At 41.8% G+C, this 27,733-nt stretch overlaps 2 protein-coding genes across 2 annotated transcripts in view; both read left to right on the top strand.

The window, feature by feature from the left end:
- The window catches only part of CCDC57 (coiled-coil domain containing 57), a 33,176-nt gene extending 28,117 nt beyond the window's left edge, over positions 1 to 5,059 (top strand). Inside the window, exon 11 of the mRNA XM_066980358.1 lies at positions 2,740 to 5,059. Coding sequence (XP_066836459.1) covers positions 2,740 to 2,966 — 227 coding nt within the window. The 3' untranslated portion in view covers positions 2,967 to 5,059. The remainder of the gene's footprint in view (positions 1 to 2,739) is intronic.
- Positions 5,060 to 6,462: 1,403 nt separating this feature from the next.
- FASN (fatty acid synthase) overlaps positions 6,463 to 27,733 on the top strand; it is a 47,530-nt gene continuing 26,259 nt past the window's right edge. The window contains exons 1-14 of the mRNA XM_048050305.2: positions 6,463 to 6,740; positions 12,697 to 12,843; positions 13,602 to 13,754; positions 15,091 to 15,264; positions 15,997 to 16,197; positions 16,640 to 16,762; positions 17,410 to 17,525; positions 17,778 to 17,912; positions 20,690 to 21,149; positions 21,503 to 21,690; positions 22,969 to 23,158; positions 24,321 to 24,415; positions 24,807 to 24,941; positions 25,235 to 25,438. Coding sequence (XP_047906262.1) covers positions 12,717 to 12,843; positions 13,602 to 13,754; positions 15,091 to 15,264; positions 15,997 to 16,197; positions 16,640 to 16,762; positions 17,410 to 17,525; positions 17,778 to 17,912; positions 20,690 to 21,149; positions 21,503 to 21,690; positions 22,969 to 23,158; positions 24,321 to 24,415; positions 24,807 to 24,941; positions 25,235 to 25,438 — 2,301 coding nt within the window. The 5' untranslated portion in view covers positions 6,463 to 6,740; positions 12,697 to 12,716. The remainder of the gene's footprint in view (positions 6,741 to 12,696; positions 12,844 to 13,601; positions 13,755 to 15,090; positions 15,265 to 15,996; positions 16,198 to 16,639; positions 16,763 to 17,409; positions 17,526 to 17,777; positions 17,913 to 20,689; positions 21,150 to 21,502; positions 21,691 to 22,968; positions 23,159 to 24,320; positions 24,416 to 24,806; positions 24,942 to 25,234; positions 25,439 to 27,733) is intronic.

The raw sequence follows: 27,733 nt of genomic DNA, 5'->3' as shown, positions 1-27,733 counted from the left end.
TCCTTCTGAGGCACTGTTAGCCATAAGCAAATATCTAGTGAAAAGTTTTTTAAATTAAATTTGCCATTTGGGGAAACTTCAATTTGCTCATGCAACATGTCTGCCTGTATCTTTTTAGTTCTAGAAAAAAGAAATCAATATGAATATTAATCTCTCACTCACTATAGTTAACACAAATCAAATAGAAGATATATTAAGCATTTACACAGACTAAATTTTAGGCTCATTTTCAAAAGCAATTTAGGCTGTTAACTATGTTCTCACTAGTTCTTGTTGACAAGGTCACTTCTGAAAATGAGTTATAGGCTTATAAGTTAGGTATGCCTTTTCATTATTTGTTTGTGGAAACCAAGATACTACATTTAAATGTCACCCTACTGTGCATATTCATGCCTATTTTTTTCAGGGTCCTTTGGACGTGAACAGTCCCAAGCGGAACCAGTAATATATGATGGTCCTTATTCAGGGTTTGCTAAGGATATTTTACTTCAAATAGCATTTTGAATTCTGGGCTATTGGTTCTTTTACTTTTTCTGTTTTGTAGATATAACCTTGCCAATTTGCAGTTTGTTTAAATTTCTATATTAATACAGATTTTCGCCAGCCCAAAGCTTTTCAATAGCCATCCATATAAAAAGCTTTTGTTCTGTGTTGCTGTTCCAAATACCTAAGTAGCTTTTTCTAGTTGCAACATGTCTAATGTCAAGAGACAAGCATAGAGAAAACTTCAGAGGAAGGAATGCATGTGATGGATACACTGGTGCTTGGTTGCTTTGCCTTTGGATCTATAGGATTAGGGCCTCCCACATTATGTCTGAAAGTCATGCCCTTGGTTTAATTCAAAAGGCCCTTCAAAACTGAGAAAATCTTTCATAAGCAGACCATCAGTAAGCAGTGTTGACTGTGTGATATTTATGGATCTGCTCATTGCTGTTATTTAGACCACAAAAGACAATGAATCTCATTTTGCTGTGGCTCCTGTTCAATCAAAATAATCTTTGAAGCTGTATCTGTGACTTTTCAAACACTGCCTCCCGCAGTGTCATAAAGCATTGATGTTGTCATGAAATTCTGCTCTTTATCTGACAGATGTGGCAGACGTCTAAGGTAATGCACTATAATGATCTTTTTTTCCAGAGGCAAATATACCCAAAGGGTTTCCAAGCTTCAATTCTCTTTAATGTCTCCTACATGTGTAGGTAACCACTAGGTGGCAAGCTGTACAACATTTCATATCGATGGCACAAGAGCGCACTGTGCTTTTGCCACCTGTAATAATAACAAATGGCACCAAGCCAACCCAGCACAGATATTGCACACTCATAAATGAACAACTGGTTCAGTCTAAGCCTGAACACAAGAATGATTTCGAAGTGTCATGTTTTGACATTTGCCACGGTGTCATGTTTTGCATAGAGCTATAAACCTTCCATAGATAAGTATTCTTGAATCATGGAATGAATTATTTATTTCCTTCCATGTAGAATTTGGTTTGCACTTTCTTCTATGTTCTGTTGACTATGAGAATTTACCTTCTCCTGCTAATAACCTATCTTTGTCAATTTTTGTACCTCTCATTCTTGCTCTGTGATTGGATAGTACCTAGGCCTGAAGTCTGGCAATCTTGAAAAAAATTTAACTACAGAATGCTGTATTGTGTATTATCACAAGAACGTTATGCCTACTTCTGCTGTCTGCTTTGGCCCTGTATAGAAAATCTGAAGTTAAAATCTCAGTGCACTGAAAAATAAGGATTAAGTGGCTGGAACCTAGCACCTGTAAACATTGCTTATAGCTTACAATGACTACTGTGACTGACCAATTCCACTTATCTTACCTAATGAAACCTGTGATAAGGCTGCAGTTGATGTAGTTGGAGATAGTGGTTTTCAGACAATTATGTGAGAGAGACTGGAGAACAGACTTCCATTGGTATTAAGACCAATCTTCCTGTTTCCCAACCAAAGATATTACTTTTTGAGTTAGCCCACTCTACTACACAGAAATATTTTAGACAAAAACAAGGGTTTCCCCAGCGAATGCCTTCCTGTGTGAAAAAGATTGAGAGGAAAAAAAAAAGGGTGGGGGCAAACAAACCCACATGATAGTGGTAGTAATGCAGCTTTGTCAAGCCCACAGAACTGCTGTTGAGCCTTTTGGATCATGCTTCTCCTAACACGTTTTGCTACAGCTCTCATCTCCTGGTGGTTTCTTGAAAGAGATCAAACTATTGCAGCCAACTACTTTAACACCATTTCACAATATGGGAATAGGTAGGTCTAACTTTGCATCGTGTTATTCAGTGCAGGTACTGTGTGTTCTCTCACAGTGGAGAGAAGAATAAGCTTGTAAAATATGATGTTTAAAAACAGCTGAACAGATAGGTAGTGCTTGAATTGAACAGTTTCATTGATCTTCCAGCTGTCTTCCTTTCTTCTCTGTCAAGTAGTCTGATGCTAATGGAAACTGAACGGGTACAGATAAGCAAGGACTGAGCAGGAGATGCTGAGATATACTACCCATGTGGCAGGCCTTCATACACAGTTCTGTGTCCCCTATGTTTGCTACTATAAAAATGGCTCTCTAGCCTGATATAAGATTTTGACAATGTGCCACTGTGGCAGCGGTGTGTTTAAAGGAAAAGTGTAAACCAGTTCTTTTCAGTTCTCCAGTCTTTGGATTAAATGCAAACATAAGCACAACATTTTATTTATTTATTTATTTGTTTGTTTATTTGAGCATTGGAGTTTGAAGTTACATGTTCAAATGAGCAATCTGAAGAATCTCAGCAAGATATCAAAGGCAAGGATAAACTTGAACTGCCAGCTGCAGATTTGACACTCAGAGGTACCAAGCTGGAAGTTCAGCAGAAGTTAAAATCCAGGATTTTATCTTGTACTTACCCCATAAAACAAAAAATCTCTTCTAACATGTCAAAAATCCGCAACTATAATATTAAAGACTGATTTCTCTGTTGGCAGCAAGTTTCAGTCCGTGCTTGCTATTAATTTACATTAAAAGAATATAAATTAGATCTAAACATTACTTTGATGTTCATTTTTGTATGTCAAATTGGGATGTTTGAGGCCAGAAGAGAAAAGAAATACTGTTCCCAGTTTCATGAGTAAGGGTTAATCTGTGTACATGGTGAGATTATAGACTTCAGTGTTAATACGTATTTGTTTTAATTATATATGTTAAATATCGCTTGCATCATGGATTTAGAAATGCCCAGTTAATACATATGTAAATCTTTGTGCCGCTAGGCAGGGCTTGCAGGTCTTTAGCAAATATTTTGTTGAGAAACTGTAGATGTGATTTAAACTTAGAAGTGGGATGTGTCAACCCACTTGTTTTCTTACAATTAACAATGCAACCGTTAATCCCGTGCAGCTATCTTTCAACTTGAAAGAAAGGGTTTTGGAAAGATCACACGTTAATCTATATTGTTTGTCATCTTCTGCAGTTCTTTCCACTTGTTCAAGGAGCATGAGAGAGTATAAAATTGAACTTCTATCATCACACTACTACTAATATTAAGATTAATACTAATATTTTTGTTAAACTGCCTAAAGTTTAAAGCAATGAAAAACTTAGAATCTTGCAGAAGTATTGTAAGAAATAAGTCTTACAACAGGTGAAACTAAAAGAAAACTTGAGTGGGTTGTGATGTAATGAGGGATATCTATGTAGTAATGAACATTCTGGGATGTTTAAAAAAAAAAAAAACTCACTTTGTACTCAAAGAATGGTCACGTACTGGAACAGATTGGCCAGAGAGGAGGTTATGGAGTCTCCATCCATGGAGATACTCAAAACCCAACTGGATGTGGTCCTGGGCAATCTATTCCAGATGACCCTACTTGAGCAGGGGGACGGGAACTGGTGATCACAAGAGGTCCCTTCCAATCTCTGTGATTCTGTGAGTGGTATTGTTGAAGTAAATAATACTTCTCAGTTGCTAGTAAAAACATGTGAAGTCTGAACAGGATTAATGAAGGAAGAGAGCTACTACCTGTAAGTGCCCACCCCCCCCTTTTTTTTTTATCCCTTCTGTAGTGCTTTTTTTAAGTGCCACTTTCCTGGTACTGTTTGCAAACAGACTCTCTCTTTGGCATCTGACAATATGTTAGTAACCATTTTGAGAACATCTTGAGTAATTGTTTTTCTACTTCCTGTTGATAATATTTTGCTTTAGAACAAAGGTGCTGTGATATTACAGTTAAATGCTAAATCTGCAATTAAATTTCACTGGGATGTTACCAAGCCAATATGAGGCCTGAGAGACCTTGTGAGCTTTTTTTCTGAGCCATTTAATTACTTGAAAATCCTGTCATTGGATTCAATATTTAACATTGTTCGTGAGCTGGAAAAACATGATGCATTCCCTTGAATCAGGCCCTGAATGAGCTCTTTTTGTAGCTCAAAGCAGTGATTTCTAACAAGTACAGGAATTTTGGCCCAGATCAGACCACAGTTACAGCTCTCATTGGTTATTTCTAGAGCACAATGTGTAAATTTCAGTTTTTAATAGCTGCAGTTTATTCTGTGAATTATTACTTTATTTCCAATTTCATACTTTTAATTGAAATGTGGAGATGCAAGTATTTTAATGCTATGAAATTCCGTGCATTTGCAATTGGCATTAAAAGCAGTGTGCCATTAGAAAAAAAAGTAGTTTGATTAATAATCTTTGTAACACTGCATCTGAGACTGGAAAACATTACTCTTTATTTCCTACATCGTCGAGATAATCTCATGGGCTGCAGACTTCAGAAATGCCTTTGTAGTTTTCTTTGTGGATATTTAGTTGTGGGTTTTTTGTTGTTGTTTTTCTTTTGGAGTGTTGTTTTTCTTCCCCAGTATGTCACCTGGCATGCCTGGTCATGCAGATCTCTTGCCAAGAAGGCAAATTTAATTTATTCAGTTTCCCTGAGAAACAGGTTTTCTTAAGAAAATTGTACTAAGGGAAGATGATGGCTCTTGTTTTTTTTTTTTTTTTTAAATCTTGTTCCTTTTGATAGGGAAAAGGAAGAGTTCAATCATTGTATGTTTTTAGAAGAATGTGGCATATAAGTATGCTGAAAATTTACAAAACATGGATAATAACAATAAATAACGTGGACTTATTGTTTGGATCCTGTGGAGAGGTTGAACTGTGTCCTAAACAGAGGATGAGAATTCTCATAATTTTCTACTATGACCAAAATATTTAACAAACTGGACATTGATTCTTAAAGAAAAACAGATGAGAACGAAGGGTGATGAGGTAGTAGTGTGGATGCTATTGAATTGTACAAAGAAAGGAGAGCCTATTAAAAATAATTTCAGCAGATTAGAGTACTGAAAAAGTAAAACTCCGAGCAAATTTCTGATTGTTGTTGTTATCAAAGGGTTGAAAAACTATATAGCATTGAGGAATGTGTGGATAAAGGCAAAAGTTCTGCTGACAGAAGGTTGTAGTCCAGCTATATTTAAGTGGTGGCAGCAGTGGAAAGCAGGAATGGGAACAGGACCTCTGACCGAAACGTTATCTACACGAAGAGAAGGGGGATGCTTCCTGCATCTTAGCATTTGGGCCCGCATTTGCTGACCAAAAGGCAGAAGGGCCTTTTCGTGTCGTAGGTGATACAGAACAAAATTCTAACGTTTTTACTGCTGTAATTGAACCAGTACAAGTTACGGAGGAAGTGGACAAAAGGTGGCTGCACACAGAGCGAACTTTCCCCTTTTCCGTTTTTGGAAAGGTAGGTGCACCGCCGGCTGGCTCCCGGCGCACGAGGGGAACGGGTTTTCGGCGCCTGCGGGTAGCCCCCCCCCCTCCACTTTGGACCGGGCACGGGCCAGCGCATCCCCGGCCGGCGTGCCCGCCGCCCTGTGGTAACCTCGGGACCGCGCTCCGCCGGGGTGAACGACCGCTGCCGCCGGCGTGTGGCGGGTGCTGCTCGCGACGCCGGCGGCCTCGGCCGTCCCCTCAACAGTCACCACATCGCCTTATCGCCTAGCAACACCCCTACGGGGCACGCCATTGGCAGGGCCGCGCCCCCGCCCACACGCCCCCGCCTCCGGATTGGGTGCCGGCCCAGGACTGCGCGTCCAGCCGCGCGCCCCTTCTCTTTGTGCGCTGCCGGGTGCGCGGGCGATCCGTGGCCCGGCGCCCGCCCGGCTTCAGCGCGCCCTGCCGAGCCACGGTGCCGGCGCAGTAGTAGTCCCAACCACAGTGTGCACATCCGCGGGGCGGGGGGAGAGGGACACAGAAAGGGACGCGGCGCTCGCTGCGATGGGCTTGGGCAAAGCCAGGCGCCGCTCGCAGAGCGCGGCCTTCCACGGCCTCCAGGGCGGGGCGCAGGAGCTTGGCCCAGTGCCGCGGGCACGGGCGCCCGACCGGCTCCGCCCCGGCCTGCCCAAGACCCCCTCCTCCTGTGGAACGGCTCTGGCGGACAGGGGTTGGCATCACCCCGGGGCCGGCTCAGGGCGGCCCTGCCCCAGCTCTCATTGGACTGCGGCGAGGAGTAAACTGTCAGCCCATGTGGCGTGGCCGCCGGAGGTGGCGGCTGCTTAAATAGCGGTGGGAGCTAGAGGGAGACAGTGAGGAGAGCGCGGAGCATCGGACGTACGCAGCTCGGCACCGGCCGCCGCAGCGCCCGAGTCCGCCTGAAGAGCCTGCCCCGCAGCAGCCCGGTCCGGCGCTGAGCTGACTACAGGGTCCTCTCGGCACGAAGCTTTCCGCACCCGTGCAGGTACCGCTGGCACAGCGGACGCGGAGCGGCCGGGAGAGCGGCGGCCTCCGCTCCCGCCTCCGCGGGCTGCTGCGCCAGGCAGCCGCGCCGGGATCGTTCCGCCTGGTCCCCTCCGCCGCGCGGAGTCGGATGGCCGCTTCGTACGGCTGGGGCCCGCGGGCTCTGCCCGCGCGACGAGAAGGTTCCGTGCGCCGGCGCCCTACGCGCCGCGCCTAGATGCTCGGGCTGCCCGGCCCCACCGCAGGCCTCTCTCCCGGGGCCCAACGCGGTCGCGCCGAGGAGGCTCCTTGCCAGTCGGTGGGGGGCTAGCGAGCCGCAGCCTCCCGCTGGCGAGGCGGAGCGGAGAGAGGCTGCAGCGCGGCATTGTGGTGCCGGCGCTCGGCCATCTTGGCGGCGGGCGGGGACCCCTCGCCGCCGAGCCGGCACGGGCAGGCTCTGCGGGTGCAGGGCCGCGCGTGGCGCGGGCCGGCGAGCGAGCAGGAGCACCGCTGCCTGCAGCCCTCGGCTGCCCGGCGGCAGGAGCCTTTCTGCATTCCCCCGAGCGTCGGCGCGCCCTCGCCCCAGCCGCGGCGGCAGGGCTCCGCGGGGCGGCTCAGCGGGTTCCGAGGGGCCGCGCCCGGCGCCCGCCGCGGGGCTGGGCGGCAGCGGTGGCCCCGATCGTGCGCGGACCGAGCGGCGCGGCCCATCGGGCCGGCTCGGGCGGGCAGCCGGGGCTAAACGGACTGCTCCGTCCTGGCAGAAGGATGGCGGCTCCTCCGTCACCCGCGATGTTCCGAGTTGGCCTAACAGCACGAGTGTAGCAAGCTGAGGAAGCTTCTAAGTGAAGAGATTAGCGTTTGCACGCCCTAAAGGTGGCTTGTCGATACATACGGGGAAACGTTCTCAAAAAAGGTGCAGCACATACTGCTAAGCTTCCGCTTCTATATAAACCGGCTGCTCACGTGCAATAACCCATTCATTGTACACCAGTCTGGTTTGGATGATGTGATTGTCAGGAAAACGATCGTGGTCTTCTCTCTTCTGCTGTTCTTGCTCTTATCGGTTTTCTTTCTACATTCTTCCCTAACATAAGGCTCTTGAAGGTACAAAACCCCTTTTTTCCTGGCTAAAAGCTTTATTATGGTACTTAAATTGAAACAGGCTGTGTTAAAGCAGTTTACATTAACTTGCATAGTCTTTCAGAAAGCAGTGTCGGGGGGGCTTTGGAGAATGCCTTGCCTTTAAAATCAAAAGTAAAAATCAAAAAACTCACTTGAACAAAGGATTCACCTTTTTCTGCAGCTTCTGCGCTTCTTGAAATGAACTGAAAATAGCAGTGCAACTTGAAAGGCTGCATTTAGTGGGTGAATTTAGAGGACAAAGGCCCTACAGGGAGGGCAGTTACAAACAGATTTTTTTTTTTTTTTTTAAAGGTGTAGTAATACTGGGGACATCAGTTGGTATAAATCATTTGGAAATCAACAGAGCTGTATTGATTCCATGAGTAAAACCTAACCTACCTTTCCCACATAACAACTCAACCAGATTGTGTTTCCTGCCAAGAAATGTGTTTTTAAATACAAAACCCCACTACCACTTTCCGTTTGTCTTGTGGTCAATGGGACAGATCCAGCCTTGAGACAGAAAGAGACAGTTAAAAAGTCTTTGTTAAACTGGAGCTATAGTGCACAGGCTGAGAGTAGCCAAGTGCTTTCAAAAATGAAAAGCAGCCTGTGTTTGCTTCTATTCTGTAGAGGATTTTTTGGAAGCAGACATTATAGCTCTCTAAAAATGAAGTTTCTGTGGGATGGCAGTTTAAACTGTAAATTTTAGAAATGATAATCAGAGATTAAGAAACATGGGTTATGATGTAGTCAGATTTACAAGCTAAGAAAACATACCCTTTGTCAATATCTGCACTGAAGAAGGCTATGGAGTAGTCATGGATGTTTCATTTTAAGGTGAGGGGAGCTCCAAAACAGATCAAGATTTGGACTGCCTAGAACTAGTAACAGAGACTTGAGTTTGAGGAGTCTGTCCTACCATGATGACAGCCATCAAAATAACAGTTAATAAATAAAAATCATATGTTCCTGTCTAGTAAAGAGAACAACACCAGGCAAAACAGGGTTTGGTTTGGTTTCTTTCTTTTTTTTTTTTCCTGCTGTTTCTTTGCGCTTTATTCTTTGCTCCCAGACCCCATTTGTTTTACTTAACTTTTGGTGATCATAGGTACAGCAGAATAAGAAAACTATTCTCTTTGGAGGTTGGCAAGTCAGGTATGAGTGGGAGAACAAATTAAGTCCCTCTTTCCTTACTGCTTTAAAAGCTTATGATCTCAGTAGGCACAGAGAAAACAAAGTTGTACAGCTGACATGGTTGATTAAAAAACAACGATCAACATTTTTCTTCTTGATTCATTATCGGTGCTAGATGAGTGGGGTACTGAAAAACATCTTTTTTTTAAATGCATTGCAGGGCAGTAGTTAATCTTACAAGTTTGTTAATAGCAATAGGCTGTCATGATATCAGTAGGTATCCAATACATAGAGAGCAAGGTTATGAAGGAGTAAGATGATTGGAGAAAAGAGCTGACATCAATAAACAAACCAACCTTGTCAAGTGGCTAATGTGGGAGGTAGATAACTAGAGCACAAGTATAAAATTATGAAAGTGATTACTAGTCAATAATACCAGAAGGGATTGTTAGTTATTACTAGTCTCAGTGAGTCAGCAAAGGAATATCATTGCAAAAAAATATTGTGTAAATCCAATGAGGTTGTAGTTCACGCTTAATGAGGTGTCTATCAGACTGGTATGTTCAGGGTTTTGGTGTCTTTTGTTTATTCTTTTGTCGTCTTTCCCCTGCCTGGGTAAAAAGTCAATCTGTCTATGAAGAATCTACGTAATTCTATTAAAACAAAACCATCTGGCAAAGAGAGGACAAAGAATGTTATATGGTTGGTTGTATCCAATAAAACACAGCCCTAAGAAATTGGCACTCTTATCTTTTTTTGGTCTCCTTTTTTGACCCATTACATTTGTTCATCTTGACCATCAGATAGTTGAAGCAATTTCTTGCATATATTTGCTGTAGTCCAATCTCCTTTAAAACTTCTGTGGAAATAATTTTCTTTCCTGGTTCCATGTCATACACTTCAAAAACTGTCAATGTACTGTGTATAGTCCAAAAGTGTTCTACAAAGAAGAGTGAGTCTGTAGTATACTAACATACTATACTGTACCTTTTGCGGACAACGTCCATAAACTTTGAAACAGCCTACCTGTATATTAGCTGTCAATGAAGACCAATGACATCGTTGGTAGCTGTAATGTCTACTTTAATCACTGTTTAATTATTGAGTACTTAATATTCATGATTTCTTCTTTTCTGACTCTTCCCCAGTAAATCACCTCTACTGTCTGCCACTAGGTCCATAATTTGTTATTTTTGATATAGGCATCCTAAGCCTATCTTTCCAGTTCTTTGTGTATATAAATCCTTAAGTTGTGGCTCTTATTACCCATTTACCCAGCTAAAATTAACTTCTTGGCATTTGTTCTTGTACATTTTGATTACCACAGCGTCTTTCTGCCTTTGACACAGTCTTGCTCAACTGCAGTCATAACTTGTTGGCAAAAATTGCTTTGCTGATAAATTCCATTTCTTCACTGTCTCAGAAAAACATTTTGTCAAGGTTGGCCATACCTGGATGGAGTTTTCCTGATACTCCAGGGAAAGAGATGTAGGAGGGGAAGGGACAATCCCAGAAGAGAAGTTTCAGTCTCCTGAAATACAATATTTATCTCCTTGGATATTGTCACCCAAAGAGCTGAGGCATAAAATTGAAAATTAATCACATTATAATTTTGCATGGCTTTTGTTGTGTGCTTGGATTGTAAGCTCCATGCCTAAGATCCAGTTATTTCTCTGCCCCCAGCACAGAACTGTTGCAAGTGTAGCAGAGCTATGGTCCTTGATGGGTTTTCTAGGTACAGTGGTGACACCAATAGTAAAACTGACTTGCTAGACCTTTGAGAGCGGAAAAACTGAGGAGCTTCTCTTCAGAGCAAAATAGACTGGGCATATTACTACCTACTTGAATTTTAGGGTGTAGTTTCTCAGTAAAGGCCATATACATTTGGCCCTCACTGTTTTCCTTCTTAAATGAATACTGAGAGTGGAATGGAAGTTCTGTTGTCTGAAGTATTTAACTAAAGACTGAGAAATCCAAAATGTCCTTTTGGGAGCACTTCTGGTTTTGCTCCCAGAAAGGATGGAGTGGATGAGGTAATCATCTCTTCTACCTCAGAGTGTTGCATGTTGCATAATTCCATGGTTACTCCACAGATCTGAATGGAGATAACTGCTGAAGGAAAGAAGAGTAGAAGAGATCAGGCAGCCTCTGTGGTGGTGTGTGTCGGCTGGTCTACACCTCTGTAAAAGCCTTGCAAACCAGGGGGCATTGCTTTCCCTCTGCCTCACCATGCAGTCATCTCTAAGTTACATGAAGTTATTATGCCAGAGCAATGTGAGGATGGAAGAGGCCTATTGCTCAAAAACTATAAGAATTTCTGAAAGAGACTGTAAAAAAATGTTCATAAGTTAAATGTCTTGGGTTGAAAAATCATCTGTGGAAGTGTTCATCTAAGAGTATCTATTAATACTATTTTACAGGAGAGATGATCAAGCACAAGCAGTACTTATGGAGAGTGCCTACATGGCGCTATGGCACATAATCTGTGCTGGAAGTCAAGCTTTAGGTCTTCCATTGCAAAGTTTTTCCTTCAAAGGCAGAATTAGCTATTTAAACGCTAATTTTTATTGTGATTTTTACTTGTTAAAAACCCCACACATTAGAGAATATTTTGCCTCTACTTACCAGAAGTATTATTTAAGAAGGTACTGTGAATGCTCATTACATCTTTTGTTCATGCAACCATGTCTACATAGATGGGTATCTCTTTTTTTTTTTTTCTTTTTTTTTTTTTTCTGTAACTTGTCCAGTTTGGGTCTACTAATTATAATTTGAGCTTAACTGGAACAACATCAGGTTAACTTGCCTTCCTTCTGCTTCGTTAATATATTTTCAGCGTAATGCAAAATAACGTGAGTGTGTTGACTGTAATATGAGCTCTCATTTGGTGCTGCAATCTGTATAGATGACTTGTCATGCGGCGTTGTATGGGATTGGGGTCTTAGAATGCAAATTTCTTGGGTCAATAGCTAGGGTTTTCACTGATCTGAAATCTCTGTTCTGTCAACTCTTATTTTAAAGCACCCCCCTCTACCCCATGTACTCAATTCCTCTTTCCCAGTCCTCTAAGGTATTGCAGTGCAAGGTTCAGTGTTTTGGGAAATGCTTTATATGTAAAATTTACTTCTCATTTCAGGTATTTAGAATAATGCTAAACCGTATTGCAATCTTCCTATGTTTTTCCTTCTGTGTGTGTTGGGGTGTGTGCATATGTGTGCTTTTTTTTTCATTTTTTTCCCTCCAACGAGCTTACTTATTATTGATTCTTAAGTTAGTATTTAACTTTGGAATGATTGTAGAACTCGTTTTGCTGCCTGTAAGGTTTGCCTTGTAATTATGTATTTTACTATATGTATTTCATAATTTCCCCACCCACTTCTGCTCCAGCATGTTGATCTTTCTTCTCTGCTGACTTTAAATAGAGGCTTTGCCTTTGGTAGAGAGAGACCTGTTCATTTTCTAGCTGTCATATAGAAACTGGTGGTTTTCAAAGCCTGGCACTGCCTCAGCATCAGTTTTCTTGTCCCCATTGTCCCCACAAATCTTACAGTCTATTTGATTAGTTGGGATATCTTTTTGTAGTAGGGACTCCATGGGCTTTTTCTGTGTGGGTGTTTCTCATACAAATACAGTTGTCACAACATGTTAGGAAGGCAAGAGGTGCATATATTCTCCTCCGTGTGAAACCTTACTAGTCTTACTGCTTTCTTGGATCTCAGCAACAGGGAGAAGTTAAGAGATGGAGGACGTGGTGATTGCAGGCATAGCAGGAAAGCTGCCAGAATCTGAGAACTTGCAAGAGTTTTGGGAGAAACTACTTAATGGAGTTGATATGGTCACAGAGGATGATCGGAGGTGGAAACCAGGTGAGTGCTTATTGCCTCTCCTTTTGGAGCTCTGAGCTTTTCAGAGGAATTATCCTACAAAAGGAAAAGATTTATCAGATGCAAAAACAGAGCTTTTGAATTCACTTCTGATACATCACCAAGAAATTCAGGAACAGAATACTTCTACAGAGGTCTTAAGTAATGCATTTTATAGTCATATCGTGCACAGTAGTAGCTAATAAATAATACGTATCTTCCAGGGAAAAACACACTTCTGATAGAGCAGCTAAGTACTTAGTGAATCCTGCTAGTTGTGGCAATAAGACTGCTCTGTCATTTTTCTGGGTTCCGAAGTAGCAGAGGGACTCCAGTCCCATGATTTGTAGCTTTTTAGAATGTTCTTTTCTGTTTGATTATCCTTCTGAAATTTTTGGCCCATGTCTATCCAATTCAGGCTGGTGAATTGCAAAGGTGAAAAGTAGTTTTTGTTTTTCTTCTGACTGGAACCAACAATTCAGAGTCTGTGTGCTTGGCACAACTTTCCAAAGCACAAGTGCTGTCATATCCAGGACAGTCTTAAAAATCATAATTGTTTTTGTTAATGCGGTGTTTTAATTTCCAAATAAGATTTGGAGAGATGAGTGGATAGGTATTCGTGTAGCGCTCTGGATGCTGCAAGGGAAAAATAAGATTTCACTTGTAATCGAGAATCAGCTGTGATCATTCTGTACTTTGTCTCATCTAGTAGCTGCTTCAAAACTGATGTAATCTGTGATGCGGTGATTTTTTCTTCTCAGGAATGTATGGGCTGCCCAAGAGAAATGGAAAGCTCAAGGACATAAGCAAGTTTGATGCCTCCTTTTTTGGGGTCCACCCCAAACAAGCTCATACAATGGATCCTCAGCTTCGCTTGCTGTTGGAAGTTTCTTATGAAGCTATTTTGGATGGAGGTAAGCAGGTGAATGACTGAAAAGGGAGAATCGTGGTTCAATCGTGGTTCACAGTTGCTTTTGTGCAGCACGTGTAGACATGCACCTGTGTGACGAGATCACTAACAAGAAAGGTCACAGTAGAGAGGAGACCGAAGAACTGGTATGAGGGTTAGAGAAAATTGCTTTATTCTGGAACTTGAACTGGGAAATCTACACTGACTGCCAGAAAGTCTCTACTGGTCTGATACAGTGGAACCGGTACTACAGAAGCATTTAAACAGTCAACAGTACTAGAGCTTTTGTATGTTGGTGTCCCTACACTACTGCTCTACTGTAAAGTTCCATAATAGATTCCTTTGTTAAAGGCACAGGGGATAATTGTAGTGCAAAGGGAAGATGACTCCATGAGAATTCTCATCCATGGTCTGAAAGAATGACGGATGACCTGCTGTATTCCTGTCTATTGGCAAGATCCAAGGAAAGCTTGTGACATTAGAGCTGCTACCATAGGAAGTTTGCCCAGGGAGTGTGCTTTCAGAAATGGGAGCCTCCTTTCTCCATCACTGCCAGTGTCAAGCGCTTTTTAGGTACTTGCCCACAGAGCCAAAAAATTGATTCTTCATATTAATGAGTTTCATGTCTGAACATAAGGAGGACATGGAAAAAGTTGTAACCAGCTCGCTAGTTCTGACAAATTAGCACTTGCTGAGCCTCAGTCTTAAGGCTTGAATATGAATAGTCTGCTTGTCTCCAGGACTCCTGCAGCACAGAGAAGAAACAGTACATTGTTACAAGTTGAGCTTGCCATGCAGTTTTTTGGAGGAGAGTTGTTTCTTGTTCCAGCTCATTGGCTTTTGTGCCAAATAACTTTTTCTTTTCTTCCTCGTACTCCAGATCTAGGCTTTGCACGAGGACAGATATTCAAGTGCTCATCTGACATTCCATGTGCTGCACTTTTCTCCCTTTGTCTGCTTCTTTTCTCTGCACTGGAAATCTGCTGTTAGCTTATCTGATCAGCATTTATATCTTTAATGGTTGTACGCTTCTACACAAGACTCTATCAATGCCCATCTAACTCAAAAAGCTGTCTTAGGGCGCGATGTGTTCTGGCCAAAAGCCAGTACCAAAGTTCTGATGGACTCTGTTGTAATAAACAGGTTGAATAAACAGGAGCTCTGCAGAAGGCCTGTGATTGAAACAGGTAGAAAAGTAACTATGTGGGCTGCAGGTCTGCCAGAAATGGACAGTAATAAATTGTATTTCGTGAACTGGTACCGTCAGTACCTGATACCTTACCAGTTTTCCCCTCATAATGAGTTTGTTTGCTGTAATCTGCCTTCCAATATCCCCATAGGCATTAATCCAGCTACCCTCCGTGGCACAGACACGGGTGTATGGGTTGGTGCAAGTGGGTCAGAAGCTGGTGAAGCCTTTAGCCAAGATCCAGAACAGCTTTTGGGATACAGTATGATTGGCTGCCAGCGTGCTATGTTTGCCAACAGGATTTCTTACTTCTATGATTTTAAAGGTAAGTGTCCTCAGACTTGTCAGTTCTGATCACTAATTGCAATTTCAGCATGGTTGTACCATGGTTGCTCTGGAGAGGTGGGATGGATATGAGGTATAGACTCTTTGGGGATGAGAAAGTAGAATGCAGCTGTTGTAAAGAGGCATGTGAGAAGCAAAAACTGTGTTGTAACTCTGTGTTAAGACTCATTACAAGGCTTTGTACTTCATTTGTTGAAAATGGGCATAGCTGGCATTCATACGAAAGATAATGATGCCAGGAGAAAAACTAACTGGAACAGGTAACTCAGAGAAGTAGGAGTGGTACGGGACTGGTATGATTAAAGGCATGATGGGAATTGCCTTGAAGAGCAGTAGACAGCAGGGATCATGGTAAGGGTAGCACCAGGAAGTGGGAGAGATTTCATTGTTGAAAATGGGGAGATGTTAGCTGGTTGTGATGCTACAATGTCTTTTTTTGATGGAGATGGAGGTGAAATTTTAAAATGTACCCTTAAAGCTAAACTGTTGGCATTTTTTTTCCTCCTTTCTCATCCCCTGTTACTGGCAAGCAGGCAGAGATGGTGATTCTTGTCTCCCAGTGTATCAGGATTGCCTGTAATGTTCTGAAGCAACTGTTAGTATTTTTTAAATGCATTTTGTGGTAACCATCCTATAGTCTTTGGAGAGTAACTCAAGAAAAATTAACAGTAAAAAAGTGTTTGTTTTTTTTTTTCCCTTTCTGTTCCCGAAGGCCCAAGCTTAAGTATTGACACAGCCTGCTCCTCCAGTCTCATGGCCCTAGAAAATGCTTATAAGGCAATTCGTAATGGACGGTGCAGTGCAGCCGTGGTAGGAGGGGTCAACCTTCTGCTGAAGCCCAACACTTCTGTGCAGTTCATGAAGCTGGGTATGCTTAGTCCTGATGGTGCCTGCAAAGTTTTTGATGCTTCAGGTAAGGCATTAGCATGAAAAATCGTCTTGTTGTACGAGATGAACTTACTGCTGAATCTGTGACGTGATGCTCTGGTAACAGTGGACATAGTTGGTCTTGTCCTTGTTCTTAGGTGCACTGCTTGGGACATACCCCGGACTTTATTTGTGTTGCACAGCTCCATTAGACCTAGAAAATTACCTGTGGAAAATAAATTGTATGGTTCGTTTCTGTGCCAGTGGGGAAAGGAAATAACTGTCTCTTGATGTAAACTTTCTTTCATCATTTGTGATGAGCAGTGAGCCTTTCTAGGACATTCTTTTTTAAACAAATGTACATATTGTACTCCAAAGCAATCTGTTTTAAGCAATAGCTCAGGAATGAGATAACCTTAGCGCGTGGTGCTTTTGCTACTTTATTCAAAGCAGAACAGATTAATGACTTGTTCTGTCCCTATTCTCAGGAGATGGGTATTGTCGCTCTGAAGCTGTTGTTGTCGTTCTTTTGACCAAGAAATCCATGGCTAAACGCATCTATGCTACAATAGTTAATGCTGGGAGTAACACTGATGGCTTTAAAGAGCAAGGTAGGCCTTGAGCTTCTGAAAAGTGAGATACCTGCAGAACAGTTCATTCTAGAGTCTTTGTTATCAGAGAAGGATTATTGCAGGGTTCCTGTTCTTTAGGTGTGTGAGGGTTTTTCATAGTGCTTTTCTTTTTTTTTTTTTTTTCCTTTTTCAACTTTGGTAACACAATGTTCAGGCCCCTGTTTTGTAAAGGAATGAAAGGAGACAAGTGGTGATTGTTATTATAGAGAGTATCAGGAGTGTCCTGTTGCTAGTTTAGCCTTCCTTGGGATATGTCTGGAGTAACTTTTGCACAGATAGTAGAAATGTACATGTTGTTACTGGAAGGCTCTTTTCCTGCTCCTGTCCCATTTTTCCCACTCATGGAGATGCTGAGTTTTATATGTTCTGCTTGATCTAAACATACAGTGTTAACCAGTATCTTCCCACAGTACTCTAATCATCAGTTTAGTTCCATTTCTGGTTCCTCTGCTCTTCTTTCTAAGAGCCTGAGAGGCTTACTCTGTTCGGTGCAAAGGACATAAGTATAAACCCTGAAAAGATATCTTTCTTTTTGAGCTGGTAGCCCCAGTCAGCTGAAAGGGTGCTCAAAGCAGAACAGGAAGCATTTATTGAGAGAGAGGAATTGATGGCAATTCTGATTCTAGGTGTGACATTCCCATCTGGAGACATGCAGCGGCAGTTGGTCAGTTCTCTGCACAGAGAATGTGGTATCAAGCCTGGAGACATTGAGTATGTTGAAACTCATGGGACAGGCACCAAGGTCAGTATGACCTCTTTGGTTTTGGGGTGTTTTCTTCCCTTGCACCACTTGCCACGCTTTCGCATCAAATTATTCTTTGTTCTTTCAAAATAAAGGTAAAGGAATTGTATTTCTGTCTTCTACCAGTTTCTGGAATATATACTGCTTCACTACTTTTGGATTTTACCCAAATGTCTTAACCTTTCAGATTTTTCTTTTGTGGTGTGTTTTGGAAGTATTGGCTATTAGCCATTCTGATTATTTTCCTTCTAGGTTGGAGATCCACAGGAAGTAAATGGCCTTGCAGATCTCTTCTGCCAATGTGAGAGAGAGCCGTTGTTGATTGGCTCAACCAAGTCAAACATGGGTCATCCAGAGCCTGCTTCTGGACTTGCTGCATTAGCCAAGGTAACACATGGCTTGTGAGGGGAAAAAGCATGGGGAGTGAGGGAGGGACTAGTATTGGCTGTGTTTGTTGGTTTGTTTTAAAGAAAATTTGCACTGATCCAGAATAAAATCTATGCCGGTATTGATAAGTCAGGTGATTCTTTATTACCTACTACTTGTTTCGCCTGCAAATACTTTTAAAAACTCAGGTGGCTATTCTACAAGCTGTACATGAGTGCCTAGGTGACCCTCTGCCATGTGTACTCACAAGTGCATGCAAGCCCAAACATTATAATTCACACATACCGCTCAATTCTACAGGAACATAACTCTGCTCAGAATAAGGGGTTTGAGGTCACCTTACTGATTATTCTTACACTGGAACTTCTAACAGAATGCTGTAGATCATTTGGGTTCAGGGGAGATACAAATAAAGAGGTATTGGAGTAGTTTGAATGACCAAAGGTAAGAAGCAGTTTCCATACCAGAACAGTAGCTGATCCTTTGAGTTGTTTGTCAAGGATGTATTTTCTCTTCTCAGTCTGTCTTGTGTTGGTGAGAGGCCAGGTGATTTATTTGGGATGAGGCTACCTGCTTAAATAACTGGTTGTCTTAGCAACCAGCCTACTAATTACTGCTGTAGGCAATCATCTCCCAGCTCTGGCTGCTAAACTGCTTAGCAAAGAGCTAGCTATTGTTCATGCTTGGTTGTAAGCCTATTACTGACAGCCTTACAGACATGCAAACTGAATTCAAGTATACTATCACTGCTACGATTTTAGGCTCTTTAAAATAATTATTATGATCTGAGTATGTACAGCTTTCTATGAATAGCCTTGTCCGCAAATAAAGCGTGGAAACTGCAGTATCTGTCTCTCTGTAGAGGAGAGTTTAACTTTTTTTTTTTAGAACCTCTATCACCCAGACTGACACCTTTTTCAATAGAAGGAATGATGACTTGATTCATTAAAACGAACCTCTCCATCCTTAATGTGTTGTTTGTTATGAGCAATTTGCTTAGTACAGTTCTTCTGTGAGGACTGAACTGTCAGGAGAGGATCAAAGCTTTGAGGTAACTGTTTCCCTGTTTGTGTTTCTTAGAGAATGCAGAATTGCAAAAATAGGGACCACAGTTTCTTTTTGAAGAATTCTGTGACATCATATTTTCTCACTTTTCCATCACTTTTTTCACTTAACTTTGTATCAGAATTTACAGCTGTAGGCAAGAGCCCGTAGCACCTTTGACATGTGTTAGGATGTGTTTTTGTTGTGCTTCTGTTAAGTTGTATTAGGTCTTGTTCCTAGATCTGGCATGTTTGAGAGCACCTGAAGCTTTGTCTGGTTTGGTATTGGAAGTTCTGTCTCTGTTCTTGGTTCTTTGAAAGTTGGGCAGCAATTGACATTTTAATATTTGGAATTTTAATAAGAATGACAGATCTTGCATTCTTGAGGCCCAACGAGAAACTACACTGAGCCCATCCTTTTCAGAGACAGTAACTTTTTCAGGAAGTATGCAGTTTCTGTTAACATTTTATTTTGGCATTCCATAAAATGCTTTTACGTATGAGATGTCAGTTATGAAAGTAGATCTTGGAAGTATCTGACTTAAGACTCAAAGAAAATGTTTATTATGGAAAAAAGAATAAGAAAGAAAACTAGGGTTTGCCAAGGCCGCTTTACTTGAGTTCTGGTAAGGGAGGGAGAACTCATCTGCACTTTGCTGTACAGCAATTAGGCTGAGTAGTTGAAAAGACAAATTTCTTGTTGGCTGTGCTGTACACTCACTGTACTGCATTCTCAAACTTGTGAAGAAGCCATGGAAGGCTTAGAGGACAAATATGTATGTTTTATAAAGCAACAGCAAGTTCAAAGTAAATAGTATTGTAGGTGTAGGATAGTGTTCATGAAAAGTCTTTTGTCACCGTGGCTTTATAATGTGCTAACTGGAGATGAAATTGTACATTTATGGTTGTTTTCCCAGATAGTTTGCCATGTCTGATGGTCAGCTTGGAAGAACTGTTCCCCAACCACGATCTGTTTATCTGACAATTTTGTGGTGATGAAGGAATTGCCAAACACACAGGACATGCAGTATCTGCTGACCTTGTGGTCTTTGGTTTGCTGGACTTGTGCCACAAATGATTATGGCCTTGGTGTCATGGGCTGGTTGTAGTGTTGTTATTGAAAAAGATAGTTCTTGCTTTTTATTATAAGTCTTGTGCTGTTTTCTGTGCTTCCCTTTGGCTCTGCCAGTTCTGATCCATCTGCTGCTTTTTCGGGTCAAGACATCAAATGGATGGAAAGCAGCATGAAAACCCTTTCACCAGTGCTTCAGTGTGTCTCTTTTGTGGTAAAGGCAGAAATGGGAGCATTTATTGTAATAAAGAATAGTATGTGTGGCCATCTGAATGGGGAAAGATGGAGTGTGATGAAGGAAGAGCTGAAAGAGGAGAAAAAAGATGTGGTATCTTTAGTAGCCAAGTTGCTTTTCCAGCAAGATTGCATGGCTTTACAGTTACAAAGGGTCTGGAAGCTAAACTTAAAACTACCACCCTTAACCTTAACCACTGACTTTCTACATGGACTTAAAACTTGCCTAGGTGAAGTAGGTACTGCCTCTACCACATTGATAATGTTAGTCTGTGAAGGGTCCCTTTATACAAAAATAAGAGGAGCTGCTTTTGTGTATGCTTACATAGCAATTTATAGTAATAAAAATAAATAAAACAAAAGATAGGTTTTTTTTTAAATAAAAATAAGAAAATATGGAGCACATAATACTATGTTCTTTCTTCCAGGTCGTTCTTTCTCTGGAACATGGGCTGTGGGCCCCAAATCTTCATTTCAGTGACCCACATCCAGATATTCCTGCTTTACACAATGGCTCCTTAAAGGTGGTTTGTGAACCAACACCAATAAAAGGTGGCTTAGTCAGCATCAATTCTTTTGGCTTTGGAGGTGCTAATGTTCATGTCATTCTGAAGCCAAATGAGAAGAAACATCAGCCTCCAGAGACTTGTAACTTGCCAAGACTGGTTCAAGTTTGTGGCAGAACTCAGGAAGCTGTAGAAATACTAATTCAAGAGAGCAAAAAACATAGAGGATGCAGTCCATTTTTACGCCTGCTCGGTGATATCTCTGCAATTCCTGTATCCCTCATGCCCTACAGGGGCTACACCCTAGTTGGCACTGAGAGTGACATCGAAGAGGTTCAGCAAGTTCAAGCGTCTGGTAGACCACTCTGGTACATCTGTTCAGGTAGGTCCACAGCAGTGTCCAGACTTCTGCATTCTTCTATAGAAATGAAGCTTGAATAGTTGGATCTTGTGCACTAATGTTTTTTCCACTCTCCAAAATGAGGAACTGTCATGCAGACCCATGGTATGTGTAGGAGAATCATGTTTCCTGTGTTTTATCTAATCCTTCCAATTTATCTATCTTTTGATGACAGCAAAGTCCAGAGAACAAAAAAGCAGTGCCTAATTTAGAGGGTGTTAGGTATGTGCAATGATTTGTCCTTAGATAGGATTCTTTCACTTCCAAAGCAAGCATGTGATGTCCACTCCTATTACAGAGCATTGCAAAAGCACGTTTTCTTGCTTATCTTGCAGGCATGGGAACCCAGTGGAAAGGTATGGGCCTGAGTCTTATGAAATTGGATGTGTTTCGCCAGTCTATAATGCGCTCAGATGAGGCTTTGAAGAACACAGGACTGAAGGTCTCAGACCTGCTTCTGCAAGCAGATGACAATACTTTTGATGAGACTGTCAATGCATTTGTTGGAGTAGCTGCTGTTCAGGTTAGTTGCAGTTAGATAGATTTCAGTTAGTTTTGGGCCCAGCCCTTTGCAAGATGCTTTCAGGAATGTTGATCTAAACTGATCTGTGTGTGTGTGTATGTGTGTGTGTAATGTTCGGTAGTTTCTCTAAGATACTAAGGAACATATGAAGTTTTATATAAATGTTTCTGCCAAGAATCAAAGTTCTATAGAATGCCTTCTAAAATCTGTTCTGAAAAAGAACAAAATGATGTTAAATGAAGTCTCTAATTCTGGAAGAGCATCAAAGCAGGATTTGTTGTCTATTAGAGAAAACTAGAAACAGTTTTTAAAGTGATCTGGAAAGCTGGACTTGGCTCTTGCTTTATACAGACGCTCTTAGAATCATAGAATCATAGATTGGCTTGGGTTGGAAGCGATCTTAAAGATAATCTAGTTCCAACCCCCTTGCTGTAGGCAGGGATGCCACCCACTAGATCAGGTTGGCCAAGGCCACACCCAACCTGGCCTTGAATACCTCCACAGATGGGGCATCCACAGCTTCTCTGGGCAACCTATTCCAGTGCCTCACTACCCTTACCGTGAAGAATTTCTTTGTAATGTCTAATCTAAATCTATCCTCTTTTAGTTTAAGACCATTCCCCCTTGTGCTATCATTATCTACCTGCGTAGAGTCCCTCTCCATCCTTTTCATAAGATCCCTTTGAGTATTGAAAGGCCGCAACAAGGTCTCCCTGGAGCCTTCCCTTCTCCAGGCTCAGCATCCCCAGCTCTCTCAGCCTTTCCTCGTAGGAGAGGTGCTCCAGCCCTCTGATCATTTTTGTAGCCCTTCTAGGGACTTGCTTTAACAGGTCCACATCTTTATTGTGCTCGATGCACAAAGATGCAGTACTCCAGGTGAGGCCTCATGAGGGCAGAGTAGAGGGGGACAATCACCTGCTGATTATGCCTCTTTTGATACAGCCCAAGGCACAGCTGGCCTTCTAGGCTGCAAGCACACACTGCTGGCTCATGTCAAGCTCTTGGTAACCTCCTGTTTTTGGAGATAACTTCCTAGTATAAAGGTGCATAGTGGAGAGAGAGGCGCAAACGATACTGGAGACACGATGATTCTTGACATGCTTTGAAATGAGGTTGAAGCTGCTGTTGTGTTAAAAAAAAAAAAAAAACAGGGCAAGGGCAAGAAGAAAGTCTGTACAAAAAAGTAATCTTGAAATGCACTCAGCGCTGTTGTGTGCCTTTGAGTCCTTACACCTGCTTACTCTGGCATGGAATCATTAATTCTGCTTTTCCTTGCAGATTGCCCAAATTGATGTGCTGAAGGCTGCAGGTCTGCAACCTGATGGGATTTTGGGCCACTCAGTGGGAGAAGTAGCTTGTGGCTATGCAGATAATTCCTTAAGTCATGAAGAAGCCATTCTTGCTGCTTATTGGCGGGGGCGATGTGTTAAAGAGGCCAAATTGCCACCAGGAGGAATGGCTGCTGTTGGTAGGTATCCGCTTAGCAAAAGAGTGATATAAGAAAGTGCATCTGATCTCTGCTGTATGGCATCAACATAAAACTGGGCTCTGAAATGTGTTTGTGATAGCAATCAGTTCCGTAAAAGTTTGGCTACTGTTGTCTCTTCTTCTGATGAAGAACAGGTTATAAAATATTGAAGTTGATACAATGGTAGTAATTTCTGACCTGTAATACAGAAGAGTTTTGGTCATCGTTCCAAAACTTAAGTGGAAATAGAGAGATTTATTGACAGGTAACAAATGACAGAGTCCCAGTAATCACCTTGAAAAGAGATGTGAAAAACATAAGGCACTGTGTTTTTTCTCTTTACTCTTTTTAAAAAACAGTATTTCTGAAGTATGCAAGAATGAGACATGAAGTCACTGTTATGTAGTGGGCAGCTGGCTAGCAAAACTTAGTGCCACTAGCACATGCTTGTGCCTACTAGTACTTAGGAAGGAGCTTTCTCCCAGTCCAGCACCGCTCAGAGTTTCTGTCAATTTCAAGTTTTGTTCAAAACTGGGTGAAGTTTTGAGCTTTGAACCCAGCAGTTTGTCTTCAGTGGCTTCGTGGTAATTTATATGTTTAAAAATAACATGACTGTTGATAGCATGATTGTTTTTCTGTTTCTTATGATTGGACACAGTGGTTGATTAATAATGGTGAAACGCTTCAGAGAAAAGCTGTTTCAGGTCTAATGCAATGAGTTTGATGACTGGGTCTCGTATTATAAACCTACACTCCTTATTTTAACCAATGCTATAAAGTACTATCTACCTAACTGAGCATTTTTCTGCTTGATATTAAATACGTGACACCTTATCACAGAACTTAGCTTAGAGTGATGCATATAATGTTTTTCATAATCTGATTTTGAGTTTAAGCTTTTACTGTGACTTGTATCCACATAATATGTGCTCAATATCACAGTGACAAATGAAGTATTAAAGCCGTGAGATAAACTTCCATTGATTTTGCAGAATCGCTTTTGGGCAGAGGGGGGATGTCTGTGATCTTTCTAAGAATCTGTTACAGTTTTGCAAAATGCTGAATTAAGTGCAGTGATTGCATGCTTAAATGGGGAGGATTGCCTCCCATCACGAGGCTTACTTCTCAAAACACGTGTTGTCCTGAACTCTTCCTCCTGCAGGTCTGACATGGGAGGAATGTAAGCAGCGCTGTCCTCCAAATGTGGTACCAGCCTGCCACAACTCTGAAGATACTGTCACTGTTTCGGGGCCTCTGGTAAGGAAAGAACTGACATGGAGCATGCCAGATCTGTGACTGGAACCTGTGAAGTTCTAGTTTGAAGAAAATGTGAAGCTAAGCTGCTTGAAAAGAAAAGCACCCCTCCTGGTGGGAGGGGACATGGTGTTCTTTATGAGTTCAAACACTCAAAAGTTCTCTCAGAGGAACTGTAAGCTAGTAATGACAGATTTCTTATGCTGAATACTCTTATAGCCATGGGTATAATGAGTGATGAATGATAATACTGAGAATGACAATAACCTCATAACAGATATAGCTCCCCTTAAGTGGCAAGTGATAAAGGGCATGGGGGGAGTACAGTGCTTCAAACACTTCCCAAATATGTTGGGAGCTGTTAGTTTTAGTTCTCTTTTATTCCTCTTCTCAGGACTCTCTGAATGAGTTTGTAGCCAAACTGAAAAAGGATGGTGTGTTCGCAAAGGAGGTGCGCAGTGCCGGAGTTGCATTTCATTCCTATTATATGGCATCTATTGCACCAGCGCTGCTAAGTGCTCTGAAAAAGGTAACGTTACTGAGTTATGGTGTGCATGAGTTGTGATGGGGCACCTGGATTTGAGCATCAGTGATATTAAGCTAAGAGGGTTCCATCCTTTAAGAGGGGAAGTCTCTTAAAGACCATGTAGACATCTGTAAGGTTTGAAGTCCTATCACATTAAGCAGAAGGATGACCTCAGCAATCAAGATAAGGAAAATGTCCCACAAAAAAGGGGGCAAGGGCTTCTTGCTTTTGCCTGTCTTGCTGTCATCTATGACCTGTAACTCTTCCTCCTGTCCCTCTTCCTTGTCTTTCTGCAGGTCATTCCACACCCTAAACCTCGTTCAGCACGGTGGATCAGTACATCTATCCCTGAATCTCAGTGGCAAAGTGATCTGGCTAGGAATTCCTCTGCAGAATATTATGTGAACAACCTAGTGAGTCCCGTGCTGTTCCATGAAGGCCTGAAGCATATTCCAGAGAATGCTGTTGTAGTGGAGATTGCTCCACATGCTCTTTTACAGGTACTTTATTTGATTATGTCAGTGTGGTAGTATATCTCAAAGTGTTCCTGCAGGAAGGAAATGGAATGTCTGAAGATTAGAGAATAGTGCTTTTTTTTTTTTTCTTCTTGTTTTTTCCCTCCCATTCTGAGAATACTATCTTGCTCGAGTACTTTCAATTCTCTCCCAGTTTTAAGAAATTTTGGTTTTGTTTTAAATAAATAAATAAAAATCCCAACATACTACAACTTCCCTAGCCATGCATTCATGTTGTGGCCTTTACTCATTGTCTTGCTTTTCAGATAGCCGATAGGTAGCTCTCCAAACTGCAGTGAGTAAGAAAATTGTTTGGACCTAATAGGGCACGTGTGTATAAAGCAGGGCAGGGAGGAGAAATTCAAGACTAACAGGGCTTTTCTGTGGAAAATCTGGTATCGCCATCTGTACTTTCATGTTCTTGTATTGGAAAGTGGTAGTTGGTAGTGGTGTTTCTTTCTCCCCTATTCTCCTTTACAGTTTTTAAAAGCTAGTTCAGTCGATACTGTTCTCTCTCACTTCATTTGCGGACTTGGATAATCAAACTTACATAAGCCGTAGAAATTCAAGGAGAAAAGAAAACACAATGCCACACTAACATGACTGGCTAAAGTAATACAATATGCAGTGTTGCATCTCTTACAGATATTAAGTATGTCTACATCATGTTAATTTTTCAAAGAAGTAAGATCTGAGTTATTACTCTCAAAAATACATTTATACTAATATTAAGATGCATGCTTTTAGGTATTCTCCATTATTTTGTGGGGCTTTGAATTATGTGGTGTCCATTCCTCCTATCCTTTCTCCTCACCCTCAATGTGAGCTGAAAATAGACAGCACTTCAAATGGAACTTATAAAAAATAGAATGTCCAAGCATTAACCATCTTTAATGAATGGGATTTGAGGAGGTTTTCCCCCCAGCCTCTGCTGGGTAACTTTGTCCTGTGTGGTCAAAGTAAAAAGCCAGACTGTGCCTTTGGATTCCTGAAGTGTAGTCTCTCCTTTGTGTTCCCCTACCTTCCAGGGAATTTGAGTATCATTATACTGAAGCAAAACGTGTTGCTTCACATATCTACGTTATTTGAGAGGATGCTAATGAGGTGATTATAGGTAAATGCAATTTTGTATGGCATCAAATGCTTTCATCAGCTTCCCAAAAAAGACTTGGATATCTATAATACCAGGCGTACACAAAATGTCTTCTATCATCTATTTCAGAACACTACTAAAAATGTTTTCTATTTCTAAGATACAGCTAGATGTGTATTTTGACCTTCCTGGGAGTTAGATGAAAATTGAATCCTTTTTCCTTACTCTTTGAGAAGCCTAACCCGAGGAGTGGGTTACAGCTCAGGAAACTGCATTTAGTTGCCTTGTATAGGTTTATGTAGTGACTTAATAAGCGTGCTGTGAAGCCTGCTGTTTAAGAGTACAGTTGATACCTTTTTTCCCCCCCTTTGTACCCTTTTGAAGTTGTAGAATCATAGAATGGTTTGGGTTGGAAGGAGCCTAAAAGATCATCTAGTTTCACTCCCCACTGCCGTGGGCAGGGACACCTTCCGCAAGACCAGGTTGCTCAAAGTCCCATCCAACCTAGCCTTGGACACTTACAGAAAGCAGGTATCTGCAACTTCTCTGGACAGTGTGTTCCAGTGCCTCACCACCGTCATAGTGAAGAATATCTTCCTCCTCCTATCTATTCTAAACCTACCCTCTTTTAGTTTAAAGCCATTACCCCATGTTCTATCACTATGCTCCGTAATAGAGTCCCTCCCCAAATATGATGTGAAAGAAAGCATAGTTCTTAACCAGACCAAGTATTCCCTTCTCAGTGATACCTAGATACTAAAATTTTTAAGTAGAGTTGAGGAAAATACCATTCACAGTATGGTTATGGTAATAGTAGTTCTTGTAGGTTTCGCAGGGTAAAAATTGCAAGTAGCTATTTTAGGAACTTTAGGACGTTTCTTTGGAATGGTAGTGCAATAGTACCAGTAAGCATTGTCCTTCGAGGCTAAGTAGTCTGAGACCACAGGAGCTTTTTGTTTTCATAAACTTTTTTCACCCCCCACAATTATCAGATCATTATTCCCTTTTTCCCATCCCATAAGAACTGGTCATTGTGAATTAGCCCCTTAGCAGAGAATGCAGTACATGAGGTACACTAGGTTGTGCTTGTCTCACAAGATCAATTCTGTAGTCTTGTGCTTGTCCCGTAAGTCTCAAGAGCTGGTCCTTTTTATTTGCTCCATGGCACGCAAAATGAGACAAATCTT

Source organism: Anser cygnoides, chromosome 19 (genome assembly GCF_040182565.1).
Source record: "Anser cygnoides isolate HZ-2024a breed goose chromosome 19, Taihu_goose_T2T_genome, whole genome shotgun sequence".
NCBI lineage: Eukaryota > Metazoa > Chordata > Aves > Anseriformes > Anatidae > Anser > Anser cygnoides.
The sequence above is the reverse complement of the archived record's forward strand: the minus strand, read 5'-3'. Positions and strand labels throughout refer to the sequence as shown.